Source organism: Pithys albifrons, chromosome 20 (assembly GCF_047495875.1).
Source record: "Pithys albifrons albifrons isolate INPA30051 chromosome 20, PitAlb_v1, whole genome shotgun sequence".
Lineage (NCBI taxonomy): Eukaryota > Metazoa > Chordata > Aves > Passeriformes > Thamnophilidae > Pithys > Pithys albifrons.
This window is the reverse complement of record NC_092477.1, coordinates 4,364,882-4,383,494: the sequence shown is the minus strand read 5'-3', so window position 1 is coordinate 4,383,494 and position 18,613 is coordinate 4,364,882. Positions and strand designations below refer to the sequence as shown.

Here is an 18,613-nt window from a genome sequence, read left to right as displayed (position 1 = left end):
CCATCCACACACACATCTCCATCCACAGACACATCTCCATCCACACACACATCTCCATCCATGGGCACATCTCCATCCACAGACACATCTCCATCCACACACACATCTCCATCCACACACACATCTCCATCCACAGACACATCTCCATCCACACACACATCTCCATCCATGGGCACATCTCCATCCACACACACATCTCCATCCACAGACACATCTCCATCCACAGACACATCTCCATCCATAGACACATCTCCATCCACACACACATCTCCATCCACACACACATCTCCATCCACACACACATCTCCATCCACACACACATCTCCATCCATAGACACATCTCCATCCACAGACACATCTCCATCCATAGACACATCTCCATCCACAGACACATCTCCATCCATGGGCACATCTCCATCCACACACACATCTCCATCCACACACACATCTCCATCCACACACACATCTCTATGCACAGACACATCTCCATCCACAGACACATCTCCATCCACAGACACATCTCCATCCACACACACATCTCCATCCACAGACACATCTCCATCCACACACACATCTCTATGCACAGACACATCTCCATCCACACACACATCTCCATCCATAGACATATCTCCATCCATGGGCACATCTCCATCCACACACACATCTCCATCCATAGACACATCTCCATCCATAGACACACCTCTATCCACACACACATCTCCATCCACAGACACATCTCCATCCATGGGCACATCTCCATCCATGGGCACATCTCCATCCATGGGCACATCTCCATCCACACACACATCTCCATCCACACACACATCTCCATCCATGGGCACATCTCCATCCACACACACATCTCCATCCACACACACATCTCCATCCACACACACATCTCCATCCACACACACATCTCCATCCATAGACACATCTCCATCCATAGACACATCTCCATCCATAGACACACCTCTATCCACACACACATCTCCATCCACACACACATCTCCATCCATAGACACATCTCACCTGGGCTTGGTTTTACTATTCCCTTAAAATAAACAACCCCAGGTTGCACCAATGAAATTCCCTCAATCCCAACTCTCCAATCCCACTTTTCTCCCTTGATAACCACTCCTGTCTGCCTCGTATCCTCTGGGAACCCAAAGGAACACATCTACCCTAGAAGGGCCTTATATGGTTTTTAGGGTCTGCTAAAAAGCCACCTCAGCAGGACACTCAGCCCTGCCAGGAGGGGGTTTTGACCACACAGAGGACCAGAAGCTGCTCTGCCTTTAGTCATCACTAACACAGAGCCTGGAAGAAGATCCTTAGGGTGTCTGAAAAACCTCCAAACAATGGGGACTCTACGTTAGGAAAAATATCCAGCAAGGAGATGGTACCAGATCAGCAATTTGGAGCCTCCAAACGAAGGCACTGAGGCTTCACCAGGATGTCAGAGATGTGCCAGCAGTGAGAGGAACTGCTGGGCATTAAGAGCTGGAAGGTGAACAATACAGAGAAATGTGGTCTCCTTTTGGCATTGTGGGCTCAAACAACTCACACTCAACAGGCAACACAAGTTGGTAAAAAGGAAAAACTGACTTTAACTGTTGAAGGTTCAGAGTTGGTAAATAGAAAAAGTGAATAAAAACACAGCCCTTAGAAGAAGCTCCCACACTCTCCTGGGGAATCCAATTTGTCTTCTGGCAACCACCCTCCTCTGCCACCCACACACGTGGCTGCCCTGTCTCTTTGGTGAGGGTGGCTTTGCCCACCTCTATCAAAGGGCTCCTTGCTCTGGCTGTTTTTTCCAAAAAAATAAAGCTGAAAGTTCACAAAGCTTTGTCATGTCAAGGGACAGCACTGAAATTCCAGTGGGCTTGGAGAGACAGGTCAAACCTTTCCCAGAGCCTGACCCTCCTGGAGAAGAGAAACACTCCAGGGCTGTGGGAAAGGGATGGGAAAAATTAAAATGCAAAAGACATACAACCTGATTAGTCCTGAACTGAAAAGACTTCAAGTCTCTGAGCAAAGTGTTTTCAGAATGATGCATGTCCTTGTAAGATAAGAGAAACATCTTCAAAAGAATATTTGGGGGCTTATAAGCTCTTTACCCTGAGCAGAGAACTTCTGGTTGCCTGCTCTGCGTTGGAAATGCAGCGTGACAGCCTGATGGATGCCACACTTGTGAGGAGTTTAAGGGGTGGCAAAAGCATTTGCATGGATTACATTGCTTGGCTTCACCTCTTTTTAATCTCCCTGAAAGGCAGAGTTGCCTTTAAACTGAAGGAAGGTGGGTTTAGATCAGGTTTTAGGAGGAAATCCCCCCCTAGGAGGGTGGGCAGGCCCTGGCACAGGTTGCCCAGAGAAGCTGTGGCTGCCCCAGCCCTGGGAGTGCCCAAGGTTGGGTGGAGCTTCCAACCCATATCAGTCTGTGATTCTGTGATAATATAATTCAAATCCCACAGAAGGCTGTGGGAAATATTAAAGACAGTTAAGAGTGGTCAGTAAATGAAAAGCACAAAGTTAAATTAAAATCCTTGTTGACCAATAATGCACAGATGGAGTGATTTTAATCACTCACATACTTGGTCCTAAAGCAGTTACAGCCCTTGAGGTAACAACTTGACCACTCCCAAGGCCAAAGAAACCTCCTTTCCAGCTCCAGCAACTACTCAGAATATGTAAAAGATTACAGAGCAAAAACAATCTAAGTATTGAGATGCCCTTTCATGAATCACTGGAATGCAGCTTTACACTCTCCCTACCTTGCTTCCAAAATTAATGAGAGAAAAACAAGCAAAGAAAATGCTCAAGGAGCTCTGAGAAGCCCATGAACCTTCCATGGGAATGGAGGAGATGGAGCAGATTAGTTCTGTGTGCTCTGGAGCAGAAAAAATAAGAGGACACGAGGCAGAGGGAGATTAGAAGAGGAAAAGGAATTCAAGGGACCACAAAGTGCACTCCTGAGCTCGTCCTCCCACTGTGGGATTTCAGCTGAGGGCAGGACACAGTTTGGTGTGGGGGTTTATATTGTGAAATCAAACCAACCCTTAACAAGTGGAAGTCTCTGCTCCAAGAGTCAATGGGTGAGGTCAAGGAGGTGAAGGATTTAAAAACAATTAGATATTCACATGAATAATAACAGAACCCTCCAGAGCTCCACTGGAGCAGAACACCAACACTTCTGCTCCTTCCTTTCTTGCACCTCCCTGTGCAGATTTCTGTGCAGGCTGGACTGTCTCTGTCTGTCCTGCTTGTCTGTCCTTCTCCCCCCACAGTGCTGGGCAAGGAGGAACCATTATCTAGTTTGAAAATTCCACATCATTTCCCACTGAAATCCTGCCCTTCCAAACAGAACTGGGAAATCCCTGTCGAGGGCACAGTCCCCAATTTCAGTGCCTGAATTCCCAAGACTCTCCTCTCTGCTCTGCTTTGCCTTCACGCTGCATTTGGTGTTCAAAGATTTTATTAGCACTGCTAAGCTGAGTTTAATTACTGTTATTATTCAGCTTTGTTATATTCCTATTGTATTTCCAACAATGCCTTCACAGAGCATTTTTATGATGCCCTGAGTCAGCTCTTCTGCACTCACTTCCCTGTTCCACAAAACCTCCTGCATCTCGTGTTATCAGACTGAATCAGAAGGTGTGCATTTTCCAGCTGTTTCACTCTGTGTTTCACTCTCTGTTGGAGCCAGCCATTCCCACAGGGATGGAAAGCTGGAGCCCAGGTGGATTTCACAGTTTATAACTTGCCCACAAGCTTTTATAATGTTAAGCAACAGCTCCTGGCCAAGGGTGGTGGAAGTGACTCTGGGTGTGCCTTTGGCTGCGTGTGCAGGAGGAGGAGGGGAGATCTGGAGAGACTGGAGGGATGGGCTGATTCCAATGGGATGGAGTTCAACAAGGACAAGTGCAGGTCCTGCCCTTTGGCCACCCCAACCCCCTGCAGCGCTCCAGGCTGGGCACAGAGTGGCTGGAGAGCAGCCAGGCAGAGGGACCTGGGGGGACTGAGGGACAGGAAGCTCAACATGAGCCACCAGTGTGCCCAGGTGGCCAAGAAGGCCAATGGGATCCTGGCCTGGATCCAAACTAGCGTGGCCAACAGGCCCAGGGCAGTGACCCTTCCCCTGGACTCTGCCTTGGGGAGGCCACACCTTGAGTGTTGTGTTCAGTTCTGGGCCCCTCAGGTCAGGAAAGAGATTGAGGGGCTGGAGCGGGGCCAGAGAAGAGCAACGAGGCTGGAGAAGGGACTGGAGGTGGCTCTGAGTGTCCTCTGAAACACCTCCAGGGACAGAGAATCCACCATGTATTGATCCAACCCCACTGTGATCACCAGCCCAGGGCACAGAGTGCCCTGGGCTGGTGATCACAGTGGGGTTGGATCAAGGTTTGGGTTTGATAATCAGAGGCCTCTTCCAACCCAAGTGAGAAGAGAAGAGCAACGAGGCTGGAGAAGGGACTGGAGCACAAGTGCTGTGGGGAGAGGCTGAGGGAGCTGGGGGTGTTCAGCCTGGAGAAGAGGAGGCTCAGAGGTGACCTCAGCACTGTCTGGAACTGCCTGAAGGGAAGTTCTGGCCAGCTGGGGGTTGGTCTCTTCTCCCAGGCACTCAGCAATAGGACAAGGGGGCACGATGGGCTCAAGCTCTGCCAGGGGAAATTGAAGTTGGAGAGCAGAAAAAACTTCTTTGCAGAGAGAGTGCTCAGGGATTGGAATGGGCTGCCCAGAGAGGGGGTGGATTCCCCATCCCTGGAGGTTTTTCAGCTGAGCTTGGCCGTGGCACTGAGTGCCATGATCTGGTAAAGGGACTGGAGTTGGACCAAGGGTTGGACTTGATGATCTCAGAGGTCTTTTCCAACCCAATCCATTCTATGATTCTATGACATTCTTGGCAAAACAGGCACCTCAAGGAAACCCCCATCCCTGCAAGGGAATTCTCATCTTTATTTAAGTGATGGGGAGATCAGGATTCAGGGACCAAAAGTCACAGGAGACTTAAAGCAAGAAGGCACCAGACCAAGAACCAGAGTGCCCTCTGATCCAACCACTGGCCAAAACACTCATCAATCTCAATTTGAGGCAGCACAACAGCTGGAAACAAATGAGAAATCAAATTATAAATGGCAAGGAAAGGGACTGATTGTTTTTCTGACCCCTCCAGGATCACAGGATGAAGGGTGACTGCCTGGCTGCCCTGGCCCCTGCTTTGGATGTGCCTTATGCACATGGGATGCTCCAGGGAGTTGCTGGGACCACACAGTGTCGTGCTTGCACAAGCCCATTGTAGCACAGCAGGCCCCTGGCACCAGCCCGGTGAGTGATGGCTTCACCAGGAGTGAGGACATGGTGCCAACCCGCTGCCAGCCCCGTCCTGAGCTCTGCCAGCTCTGCCAGCTGATGGCAGGTGAGTCACTGTGTGTCTTTGGCCCTCAGTTTGGAAAGGCTGAGGAAGAAGCAGCTCTGCCTACAAAGTCACCCAACAATCTGCTCGAGAAACCAGCACTTCTTTCTCTCTCCATCACTGCTTTAAAAGGCCTCTGCACTTCACTCAGGTGTTTCAGCTCCTCAGCCAAGCAAGGAAATTCCCCCCAATTTCCTTGATGCCACAGGAAAGAATTGCACTGTGGTTCTGTCAATAAATACAATGCTGAAAGATTATTTGGAATTGTTACTGTCCCATAGAAAGGAGAAGCAAAGCAGGCTGTTTGCTGCTAAATGGGCACGTCTGGGTCCTTGGGAAAGTTGCTCAGGGCTTGCAATTAAGTGCAATGTTCAGTTATTATGGTGATAAAGCAGAGTTAATAAGTGCTGGGGGGAGTGTCATGCAAGAGATCTCTGTAGCTCATAAAAATGACACTCGGGTGTATTTTACCATCCCAGCAAGAAAAGCTTGGAAAGCAGCTGGGCTGGAAAGTAAATAAAATATAAATGACTCAGAGAAGCCAACACTGTGGAGACTTGGGGCACTGTATCACTTTTTATATGATGCTGTATTAAGACAATTGCTTTGATCTCAGCAATAAAGGAAGTTGGCTCAGCTCCTGTAGTTTTGTTTAACCAAGCTGAGATTTTCTGCAATAACTTCCATGTGAGTGCTCAGCAAAAATCCCAAAAAACCACAATGGGATAGCTGGGCCTTCTCCAGCCTTGTGTTTCCCCCATGGCCAACCACCCCAAGGAGAGTTCTGGGTCCTCTCTCATCACCAGACCCTGCTGGCCACAACAAGGAGAGTTCTGGGTCCTCTCTCATCACCAGCCTCTGTTGGCCACAAACAACACCCAGGAGAGTTCTGGGTCCTCTCTCATCACCAGACCCTGCTGGCCACAACAAGGAGAGTTCTGGGTCCTCTCTCATCACCAGACTCTGTTGGCCACAAATGACACCCAGGAGAGTTCTGGGTCCTCTCTCGTCACCAGACCCTGCTGGCCACAAACCACAACAAGGAGAGTTCTGGGTCCTCTCTCATCACCAGCCTCAGCTGGCCACAAACCACAACAAGGAGAGTTCTGGGTCCTCTCTCATCCCCAGACCCTGCTGGCCACAAACCACCCCAAGGAGAGTTCTGGGTCCTCTCTCATCACCAGACCCTGCTGGCCACAACAAGGAGAGTTCTGGGTCCTCTCTCATCACCAGCCTCTGTTGGCCACAAACAACACCCAGGAGAGTTCTGGGTCCTCTCTCAGCCCCAGACCTGCTGACCACAACACCAAGAAGAGTTCTGGGTCCTCTCTCATCCCCAGACCCTGCTGGCCACAACAAGAAGAGTTCTGGGTCCTCTCTCATCACCAGCCCCTGCTGGCCACAACACCAAGGAGAGTTCTGGGTCCTCTCTCATCACCAGACCCTGCTGGCCACAACACCAAGGAGAGTTCTGGGTCCTCTCTCATCACCAGCCCCTGCTGGCCACAACACCAAGGAGAGTTCTGGGTCCTCTCTCATCCCCAGCCCCTGCTGACCACAACACCAAGGAGAGTTCTGGGTCCTCTCTCATCACCAGACCCTGCTGGCCACAAACCACCCCAGGGAGAGTTCTGGGTCCTCTCTCATCCCCAGACCCTGCTGGTCACAAACCACCCCAAGGAGAGTTCTGGGTCCTCTCTCATCACCAGCCCCTGCTGGCCACAACACCAAGGAGAGTTCTGGGTCCTCTCTCATCCCCAGACCCTGCTGACCACAACACCAAGGAGAGTTCTGGGTCCTCTCTCATCCCCAGACCCTGCTGACCACAAACCACCCCAGGGAGAGTTCTGGGTCCTCTCTCATCACCAGCCTCAGCTGGCCACAAACCACAACAAGGAGAGTTCTGGGTCCTCTCTCATCCCCAGACCCTGCTGACCACAACACCAAGGAGAGTTCTGGGTCCTCTCTCATCACCAGCCCCTGCTGGCCACAACACCAAGGAGAGTTCTGGGTCCTCTCTCATCCCCAGCCCCTGCTGGCCACAACACCAAGGAGAGTTCTGGGTCCTCTCTCATCCCCAGACCCTGCTGGCCACAAACCACCCCAAGGAGAGTTCTGAGTCCTCTCTCAACCCCATACCCTGCTGGCCACAACACCAAGGAGAGTTCTGGGTCCTCTCTCATCCCCAGACCCTGCTGGCCACAACACCAAGGAGAGTTCTGGGTCCTCTCTCATCCCCAGCCCCTGCTGGCCACAAACCACCCCAAGGAGAGTTCTGGGTCCTCTCTCATCACCAGACCCTGCTGGCCACAAACCACCCCAGGGAGAGTTCTGGGTCCTCTCTCATCACCAGACCCTGCTGGCCACAAACCACCCCAAGGAGAGTTCTGGGTCCTCTGTCATCCCCAGACCCTGCTGGCCACAACACCAAGGAGAGTTCTGGGTCCTCTCTCATCCCCAGACCCTGCTGGCCACAACACCAAGGAGAGTTCTGGGTCCTCTCTCATCCCCAGCCCCTGCTGGCCACAACACCAAGGAGAGTTCTGGGTCCTCTCTCATCACCAGCCCCTGCTGGCCACAAACCACCCCAAGGAGAGTTCTGGGTCCTCTCTCATCACCAGCCCCTGCTGGTCACAAACCACCCCAAGGAGAGTTCTGGGTCCTCTCTCATCACCAGCCCCTGCTGGCCACAACACCAAGGAGAGTTCTGGGTCCTCTCTCATCACCAGCCCCTGCTGGCCACAACACCAAGGAGAGTTCTGGGTCCTCTCTCATCACCAGCCCCTGCTGGCCACAACACCAAGGAGAGTTCTGGGTCCTCTCTCATCACCAGACCCTGCTGGCCACAAACCACAACAAGGAGAGTTCTGGGTCCTCTCTCATCCCCAGACCCTGCTGACCACAACACCAAGGAGAGTTCTGGGTCCTCTCTCATCCCCAGACCCTGCTGGCCACAACACCAAGGAGAGTTCTGGGTCCTCTCTCATCCCCAGACCCTGCTGGCCACAACACCAAGGAGAGTTCTGGGTCCTCTCTCATCCCCAGACCCTGCTGGCCACAAACCACCCCAGGGAGAGTTTTGGGTCCTCTCTCATCACCAGCCCCTGCTGACCACAAACCACCCCAAGCCAAGCTGAGGAGATCTCCTGCCTTACCTGCTTTGAAGATCCACTCCAAGTAGCCGTTGAGCTCGCGCTCGATCTGCTGCTGCCGGCGGAGCTTCAGGAACGCTCGGCGGTTCTCCACCCTCTCTCGTTCTTTGGCAAATTCACTGTGGAGAGGGAAGAGAGAGGAAAATCACCTGTCACAGGGGAAAACACACAGCCCTCCTTCAGCCCCCAGGATTGTGTTCATGGAGCTTGGGAAGTCAATGAGAGCAGGAGTGAGTGGAAACCACAGTGAGCGATGTGGTGCCGTCCAACAAACTGCTCCTTGATGGTAGCTCAGCTGTTTCTCTGCCTCTCTCACCCTGAGAGAGACCTTCAGACTGTCCTGTGCACACATTTCTCGTGCCCTGAAGCCCCTGCAATGAGATCCTGATGCAACAACTCAAATTGTTATCCTCAGCACTAAAAGCCCTCTCCCTCCACAGCAGGATTTCCTCCAGAAGCACAAGATTGGGTCAAAGAGATGTCAGCACTCTTTAGGAGGGATCTGCTCTTCCATGGGATCCTTTCCACAAGATTTCCCAGATGACTGTGACGAACAGAACTCAAACCAGAACTGTGAGGGTGGGAATTCTGGGGTCGAGGTGAAACAGCTCAGGTTCTCTGTGTTGAGGGAGAAAAGGGTCCTGCTATTTGCTAAAATCACATGGAAAACAAGGATCTTGGGATCAGCACATTCCAACAGGGAAGGCAGAAAGGAGGGTTCAAATCATGTGGAAAACGAGGATCTTGGGATCAGCTCATTCCAACAGGGCTGTACAGGGAAGGCAGAAAGGAAGGTTCCTCTGAAATCATATGGAAAATGAGGATCTTGGGATCAGCTCATTCCAACAGGGAAGGCAGAAAGGAGGGGTCATATGAAATCATATGGAAAACAAGGATCTTGGGATCAGCTCATTCCAACAGGGAAGGCAGAAAGGAGGGTTGATCTAAAATCATATGGAAAATGAGGATCTTGGGATCAGCTCATTCCAACAGGGCTGTACAGGGAAGGCAGAAAGGAGGGTTCATCTGAAATTATATGGAAAACAAGGATCTTGGGATCAGCTCATTCCAACAGGAAAGGCAGAAAAGAGGGCTCATCTGAAATCATATGGAAAACAAGGATCTTGGGATCAGCTCATTCCAACAGGGAAGGCAGAAAGGAGGGTTCATCTGAAATCACATGGAAAACAAGGATCTTGGGATCAGCTCATTCCAACAGGGCTGTACAGGGAAGGAAGAAAGGAGGGTTCATCTGAAATCACATGGAAAACAAGGATCTTGGGATCAGCTCATTCCAACAGGGCTGTACAGGGAAGGAAGAAAGGAGGGCTCATCTGAAATCACATGGAAAACAAGGATCTTGGGATCAGCTCATTCCAGCAGGGAAGGCAGAAAGGAGGGTTCATCCAACCATTGCAATCATCGTGTCCAAGTACATCCTGCTCTGTAGTTTGAAAGGATGCTGAGACAAAAGCACAGCCACCAGCCTAAGGGAAGCCACTCTGGGGCTTTCCCCAAGCTCATTCCTATCCTCTCTTGGAAGTTTCTGATGCCCCGAGTGAAGATGTCTGTGATCATCTACCATTTATAGAGCTCTGGACCAGCCCCTGCAACCCCTCACTTTGAGCACACACTGGAGGGACTCCCACAGAGGCTTCATGTGGTTAAAGTTGGGATCAGGATTCTGTCCCTCAGGTGCTCCAGAGCTTCAATCCTTTGACATCTTTACCCTTCAGTCTTCAGTCAACCGTTAATTGTTGCAAACTTAATTAACCACTAATTTTGACTCAAACCTCATATGATCAGCACACAAATGTTCTCAAAAGCCAGTAAAGAGCAGGAGGGAGGAAGGAATAGGGGGAAAAGGAGCTCCAAGTGCCAGACCCAGCTTTACATTCACAGTCCACACTTTGCCCTTCAGAGGTGGCCCTTTTGCTTCCTTTGGCAGGACTGGCTGACCCTCAGGAAGGGCCTGTGAGCAGAGCTTGGCTCAGCATGGCACACACCTGGCACAGCTGCCATCAGCTGAGCCCTTAGCTTGATTTTGGCAGCACATCCCAGTCTCCTGACTCCCCTTTGCTCTCCCCTGCCTGACAGGACAGCCCATGACTCCATCCTTGAAACAGAGGAAGTGAAAACACCCCTCTGAACCCACAGCTGCCCCTTGGCATTCAGCACATCTCCATGAGGCCATTCAGGGTCCTGCTCGTGTCACTCTCATCACCCCTTTCCTCCACCTTCCTTTCTGATGTTCTCATGTCTGGTTCAGTGCCTGCTGGCTGGGGCCACAGACCTTCTCTCAGCTTTGATTCCTCCCTGGAGCAAGAGGGATGAGATCAGACAGCAAGGGGGGACAACGTGCATTGCAATTCCCAGCCATGGAGGGGCCACGTTTCGTGTGTCGCAGATTCACGTCACCACAAACCGCCCAGAGGAGGAGGCAACACACGGTGGGAAGTTTCCTGAAGGCCCCCCATGGGCAGGAAGGACAGCAGATGAGCCATGGCACTGCTCCCTCACCCCTCAGGAGCAGAAAGCTTTTCATCCTCTGCCAGCTCCTGTCTGGCCTAAGGAAAGTAAAAGCTACCCAGGATTTGTCCCTTTAATCACATCTTTGTATTTCAGGATCACAGAAGAGTCTGAGTTCAAAGAGACCCACAAAGATCATCAAGTCCAAGCCTTAGATGAACAGCCCATACTTTAAATGTGTTGGAAGATGAAGGAGAAACTCTGAGAAGCTGCAAAATTTCAGCAGTTTCTGTACAAGTCACCAGTGAGGAACAACCTCCTGCTCCCTGGAACTGGCAGGTTTGGCATTCACAGAATCCCAGACTGGTTTGGGTTGGAAGGGACCTTAAAGATGAACCAATCCCACCCCCTGCCATGGGAAGGGACACCTTCTACCAGCCCAGGTGGCTCCAAGCCCTGTCCAACCTGGCCTTGGACACTCCCAGGGATGGGGCAGCCACAGCTTCTCTGGGCACCTGTGCCAGGGCCTGCCCACCCCCACAGGGAAGGATTCCTTCCCAATATTCAATCTAAACCTACTCTGGGCCAGTTTGAAGCCATTCCCCCTTGGCTTTTCCCTCCAGGCCCTTGGAAACAGTCTCTCTCCATCCTTCCTGTGGGCTCCTTCAGGTACTAGAAAGCCACAATTAGGTGACCCCAAAGCTTCCCTTCTCCAGGTGAGCCCGCCCATCTCTCCCAGCCTTCCCTCCCAGCAGAGCTGCTCCATCATCTGCCCATCCTGGTGCCTCCTCTGGACTCTCCAGCAGCTCCATGTCCTCCCTGTGCTGCCCCCAGGGCTGGAGCAGCTCTGCAGGTGGGGTCTCACCTGAGAGGGCAAAGGGGCACAATCCCCCCCTGTCCTGCTGCCCACACTGTGGGACCTGCCCAGATCATGGGGGGGTCTCTGGGCTGGGCCATGTCCAGCCTGTCCCCACCAGCCCCCTCAGGTCCTTCTCCCAGGGCTGCTCCATCTGCCCATGCCCAGCCTGGATTGACCTTAAGGGCTGCCCTGACCCAGGTGTAGAACAAGCCCTTGGTCTTGTTGAACCTCATGAGATTCCCTTGGGCCACTTCTGGAGCTTGACCAGGTCCTTGTCCAGGCACTGGAGCTTATCCAGGCATTGCCATGGAAGCTGGGAAAGTAACTTCCAGGAGAAGACAATACCTTGGGTCTCTGCTCATTGAGTGCCTTCTCAGGGTGCCAAAAGCATCCAAGTTGAAGACTGGATGGTCCTGATGGAGGGACTTGCCAGGAAAAGGAGGCACCACTTGTTCTTTCTCCTGTCTCCAGGAGATGGGAGAGAGGCCTGATGAAGGCAGAACTTGTGGAAAGAACTGTGTTTTCTATCTGAAATATATTATAAAAGCATGTGTGTCTCTTCCACTACATTCATCACCATTCAGGAACTGAAATATTCCCTCTTTGCTGCCACTGGAGAACTCCCAGAAGTTCCATTCAAGAGCTCTTCAACAAAATTTCAGAACATATTCAAAGAAAGGGGGGGGGAAATTATATCAAAATGCCATAATTCATCTGAAAATATTTCAGCTGATGTTCTCCTGCCAGCTCTAAATGACAACACAGAGAGTCCCATGGGAATGTTTGGGAGCAGTAAATAAGTTTCCTCTTTTTATTCAGCATAATTCCTATTTATGTCACTGCCTTGTGAAAAGCTCCCAAATCCCCAGAAAGCAAATCTGAGCAGAATATGCTGCTTCCTGCCCAGGAATTTCTTCACAGCTGGTTTATCACCCTTTGGCCAACTCTGGAATGGGTTTATTGTGAGGGTGGGCAGGCTCTGGCATGGATTTTTCTGAGCTCTGGTTGCCCCATCCCTGGAAGTGTCCAAGACCAGGTTGGACAGGGCTTGGAGCACCCTGGGCTGGTGGAAGGTGTCCCTGCCCATGGCAGGAGGTGGAACTGGATGAGCTTTAAGGTCCCTTCCAACCCAAACCAGTCTATGATTTTATGATTCCCCCACTCTTCTCTCTGGCTCTCACCACCCATATGCCCCAAAATCCTCAACGTTTTCATCTTCCAGCATGTCCAGCTGGGCATGAAGAGCTGGAAGGTCAGCAGAGCAACACGAGCTGCTGGTTGGTGACTTTGCTGCACTTCAGCTCTTACATGACAGTCCTGAGTAACTGATTCCCTGGAGACAGCAGGGACAGACAGGATGCCAAGGAAGGACATCCATCACGGGCACCACGTGCCAACCAGTAGAGCTGTGGGTCATTTGTCTTCTCAAGAGTGGTCGGTGCTTAATGTCACCAGGAAAATGGATGGTTGTTTCTTATCACCGTGGTGGGTGGAGGAGTAAAATAAATCTCGCTGTAAATGGGAACTGAAAGAGCCACTTCAGGGCAATTCAGGAGCCCCTCCAAGCCACAAAAGAGGCACAGGCAGCTCATGAGTAACCACCAGGGTCGGGAAACGTTATGAACTAATGAAATTCTTACAAGTCCTTTATCCACTCTGGTTCTAAATTAAAAATACTGTCACGGCAACCAGAGAGGGGGGAAAATAAACAAACCCCAAACTTCCTCCCCCGAGTCTCTGATTAACTTCCCTCTATGACAGCAGAGAGCTGAGCTGGAGCATCTCCTGCTCTTGGGTTCCGTGGCACATGCCCAGGGCGAGCGTCAGCGGGTTCCTTGTAAGACTAATCACATCATTAAACCTCTGCAATTCGGGTTTTCCGCTTGGAAAGCGCACGGAGCCGCTTCCATTGCCGGGCAAGAGGCAGAGGGAGACGATCCGGCACTGCCGTCACCTCTCCCGCTAATTGTGCCGCTGATTAGCAACTCGCGATAACAACAGAGGTAATTAGCGCCTCGCTCATAATAATCCCACGCTCACGTGAGCTCCTGAGAGCTTAAAAAGGGAGAGTTGAAGCGCTCAGAAAGCAGCACAGCTTCAGAAGGACTCTGCCAGTGAGTCCTGGAAAGCAGCTGGAGAGAAGTTTTAGAATTTTCAGTCTTAAAAATAAACTGAAAAAAAAAAAGAAAAAAAAAGAAAAATCAGTTGTAGATCTCGGGTCTTCGCCAGGAACTCCTGGAAAGCAGCTGTCAAGAAGTTTTAGAATTTTAAGTCTTAAAAATAAAAATAAAGCAATCAGTTTTAGGGTTGGCTTTGTCTCCAGAGCAAGAACATCAAAGAAAGGCAGAAAGCTGAGCTTGGGTGACATGTGACATCTTAGGACATGGTCCTGCCGGGAGAAAAGCAGCCCTGGGGAGTGGAGAGGAGCCAGGAGAGGAGCCAGAGCCTCCAAGCGGGTGAGCTGCTGGCACAGGAACCAGCCAGCACTGCAGAGGTTTGTCGGAGCTACCCGGGGCCAAACGCAACTCTCCGCGTGGAGAAACAGGAGTTGGCCGAGGCTCGGGGTGGCAACTTCACTGTGGAACGTGGAGCAGTGCCCGGGACTGCTCTTGAGAGCTGCGGAACAGCCCCCACGTGGCTTGGGGACAGCAAGGGACCGGCGGGAGGCAGAGGGGGAGAAAGCAGCTCCTCGGCTTGGGCTGAGAAGCGTCACACACACGCTGTGACTGGTGCAGGGACATAAAATCCGCCCCTGGGGCTGGCTGGGGGAGGGATGAGGAAATCCTAGAATCATGGAATCAGTTGGGTTGGAAAAGACCTCTGAGATCATCAAGTCCAACCCTTGGTCCAGCTCCAGTCCCTTTACCAGATCATGGCACTCAGTGCCACGGCCAAGCTCACCTTAAAAACCTCCAGGGATGGGGAATCCACCCCCTCTCTGGGCAGCCCATTCCAATCCCTGAGCACTCTCTCTGCAAAGAATTTCTTTCTGCTCTCCAACTTCAATTTCCCCTGGCAGAGCTTGAGCCCATCGTGCCCCCTTGTCCTATTGCTGAGTGCCTGGGAGAAGAGACCAACCCCCACCTGGCCAGAACTTCCCTTCAGGCAGTTCCAGACAGTGCTGAGGTCACCTCTGAGCCTCCTCTTCTCCAGGCTGAACACCCCCAGCTCCCTCAGCCTCTCCCCACAGCACTTGTGCTCCAGTCCCTTCTCCAGCCTCGTTGCTCTTCTCTTCTCACTTGGGTTGGAAGAGACCTCTGAGATCATCAACCCTTGATCCAACCCCACTGTGATCACTCTGGCACTCTGTGCCCTGGGCTGCTGATCACAGTGGGGTTGGATCAAGACATGGTGGATTCTCTGTCCCTGGAGGTGTTTCAGAGGACACTCAGTGCCACATCCAGTCCCTTCTCCAGCCTCGTTGCTCTTCTCTGGCCCCGCTCCAGCCCCTCAATCTCTTGTCTCAACTGAGGGGCCCAGAACTGAACACAACACTCAAGGTGTGGCCTCCCCAAGGCAGAGTCCAGGGGAAGGGTCACTGCCCTGGGCCTGCTGGCCATGCTAGTTTGGATCCAGGCCAGGATCCCATTGGCCTTCTTGGCCACCTGGGCACACTGGTGGCTCCTGTTGAGCTTCCTGTCCCTCAGTCCCCCCAGGTCCCTCTGCCTGGCTGCTCTCCAGCCACTCTGTGCCCAGCCTGGAGCGCTGCAGGGGTTGGGGTGGCCAAAGGGCAGGACCTGCACTTGGCCTGGTGAACTTCATCCCATTGGAATCAGCCCATCTCTCCAGTCTCTCCAGATCCCTCTGCAGAGCCCTCCTGCCCTCCAGCAGGTCAACAGTCCCTCCCAACTTGGTGTCATCAGCAAATCTGCTGATGATGGACTCAATCCCTTCAACTAAATCATCAATAAAGATGTTAATCAAAGCTGGGCCCAAATCAAAAACTCCTCTCTGTTTCAGCCAGCAAAGAAGGAACCTCAGTGGCCATTATCCCTAATTAACTTCCAGTGAGCTTGCAGGGGAGCAGCTTCAGGTAGGAATTTCCCCGAGAGGAACCGCAGAGATGAGATAAGAAGATCACTTGTATCACCGCAGACACGGAACCGCCGGGCGATAAGAGGTGGGTGACTGCAGGGCTGTCACATCTGTCACTAAAAGCTCATCTCAACCACGTGCTCAGGGGCTGCACATCGCTTGGGAGATCCCCCGAGGCTCTTAGGGAGCAGCTCAGCACAGGGATCACACATTCCAAACCCTCCCGGTGTCCTGGGAGAATCCACAGTCGGGCACAGACACTTTGTTGCATTTTAAGGATGGAAGCTCATTTCTTACCATTCCTTCTGGTTAATCAACTGTGAGAAATAAATTGGGAAAACGCCTTCAGTTCATTTTTCCTCTCCCTCCCCGGTTTGTTTTTCATGTTGGGGTTTGCCACCTTGTCCCAATCCAATCAAATTCCAGCTGCTTGGGAGAATCCTGTTCCACTAACGTGGTTCCTGCTGAGCAAACCCCTCTTGTGCTCCTGCCCTTCTGCAGGTCCTGCATTACTTGTGCCATTGAGTTTTCTGCCTCAAACAGTCCTGCAAAGCTCATTCCACCAGGATCTGATCCAGTGAATATTCCTAACATTTCCCTCACCAACCACTTCTCCATCCAAGTGCTTACACAAAAGCAGAGTCTTGTTCCAGGAGAAGAGTTTGTTCTGCAGATTCAGATCTCTGTGCTTTGTCTCCCTGCAGAACATTAAATCCTTTACCAAGGGAAGGCTCTGCAGGGTGCAAATAAAAACCCAACACCTTTATGACTGTCACTGTTTATGCAACTAAGGACACAAAGCCTTGGCTGGGCTAAACATTTCTTTGACCTCCTGCAAAGCTGTTCTTTGAGAGGCAGAGCCAGTGAGGGAATCCAGCAGAAAAAGAGGGAGAGAACCCATGGAGAGTTTGCAGGAGGGAGATGGGAATGGAAAGAGAGAAAAGCAGATGGTCTCTCAGGCAACCAACAGCAGGACAAGAGGGCAGGGGCTTAAGCTCTGCCAGGGGAGGTTTGGGTTGGATTTCAGGAGGAAGTTCTTTACAGGGAGAGTGCCCAGGCATTGGAATGGGCTGCCCAGAGAGGGGGTGGATTCTCTGACCCTGGAGGTTTTAACAATTAGACTGGACATGGCACTCAGTTCCATGATCTGGTGATCACAGTGGGGTTGGATTAAGGGGGACTTGATGATCTCAGAGGTCTCTTCCAACCCAACTGATTCTATGATTCTATGAATCTGTGTCCTGGGTGAAGATACAGGAAGAGCCTGAGGACCTGCTGAGCATCCTCACCCCTCCTGGGGGTGCTGAGGAGGCTTTAGCAGTGCAGAGAGGCAGGCAGGGTGCCAGGTAGGAATGAGGAGGTCTGAAGGACAACAACAAAGCTTGGGAGCTGAGCAGGGACAGGGGACACCAACTTCCCTCAAGTCCTGAAGCGTTTCCTTCATCACCACCAGCGACTCTTTGAACTCTTTTAGAGATCAAAGGACACACAACACAGCTCTGAGAGCCTGGAAGGGGCGACAGGGAGGCAGCAGCAGGAGAACAGCAACCCTGCAGGGCTGGGCAGGCACCTCAAAGGCACCAACTTTGGAGTTTCTCACTAAAACTCGTGAAGCAGAGAAGGAAAACCAGCCACAGCAAGGGCTGGAGTATTCATAGCAGCACCCAGGAGGTGGTGAGGGACAGGGGGAAGGGATGGGCAGAGGAGGGAGAGCATCATTCCCTGCACTGCACAAACCTGGGGGAATAAAACCACAGTTAGAACTGAGAAACTTGGCTTAGGAAAGAAAAATATGGACCCAGCCAGGAGTAAATACACAAACAGGGCAATTTGCAGCTGCCTGCAGAGGAGGCATCATGATGCCAACACACAAAGGTGTGGCTCAGCCGTGCCCATAGGTGGCACCTGGCACCCAGAAGGGCTGCAAAATAAATGAGAGGAGCTCAGCCAGAACATTGATTTCTTCCCCATGGCATCAGATTTCTTGGCCACAGGAAGGCTCAGGAAGAGTTGAGGATGAGCTGAGGTGTGGCAATTCCCACCCACAGATAAAACCCTCAAATGCAGAGAAACCTGCAGGAAAAAAACTCAAAATAATTTGATGCCTCTGACTTACTGATCTGGAAACACGAATAGAAATGAAGATATTTTTAAATCACTGGTTTTAAATCCCTCTCAAAATCAGGGCCAGGTCACCACTGAACACAGACCAAGCATATTGATTAGTGGTGTGATTTGACCCATGTGCAACACAAAGAAAAAGCAGGAAAATGCACCTCATTTGGGCAAGAAAAACCTCTGAGGGAGGTGGAAGGTGCTGCAATGAGATGAAACCAAACAACTGAATCACGTGGAAAGCCAGAATTCCTTTAGGATTTCTTTATGCTGGTGACATTTGGCACCTGTAAGATATGGTTTTCCTGCCCATAAAGGTTGAGAAATCAGAGTTTTGAACCTTGTTATTAAACAAGGAAAGCCCAGAGAAAGGCTGAGATTCCTTAGAATCATAGAATAGAATCAAAGAATGGATTGGGATGGAAAAGACCTCCAAGATCATCAAGTCCAACCCTTGGTCCAACTCCAGTCCCTTTACCAGATCATGGCACTCAGTGCCACGGCCAAGCTCAGCTGAAAAACCTCCAGGGATGGGGAATCCACCCCCTCTCTGGGCAGCCCATTCCAATCCCTGAG

The 18,613-nt window shown here is 51.5% G+C and overlaps 1 protein-coding gene across 1 annotated transcript in view; it reads right to left on the bottom strand.

The window, feature by feature from the left end:
• The window catches only part of LOC139681048 (voltage-dependent N-type calcium channel subunit alpha-1B-like), a 355,721-nt gene that overhangs the window by 162,358 nt on the left and 174,750 nt on the right, over positions 1–18,613 (bottom strand). The window contains exon 8 of the mRNA XM_071574188.1: positions 8,563–8,678. Coding sequence (XP_071430289.1) covers positions 8,563–8,678 — 116 coding nt within the window. The remainder of the gene's footprint in view (positions 1–8,562; positions 8,679–18,613) is intronic.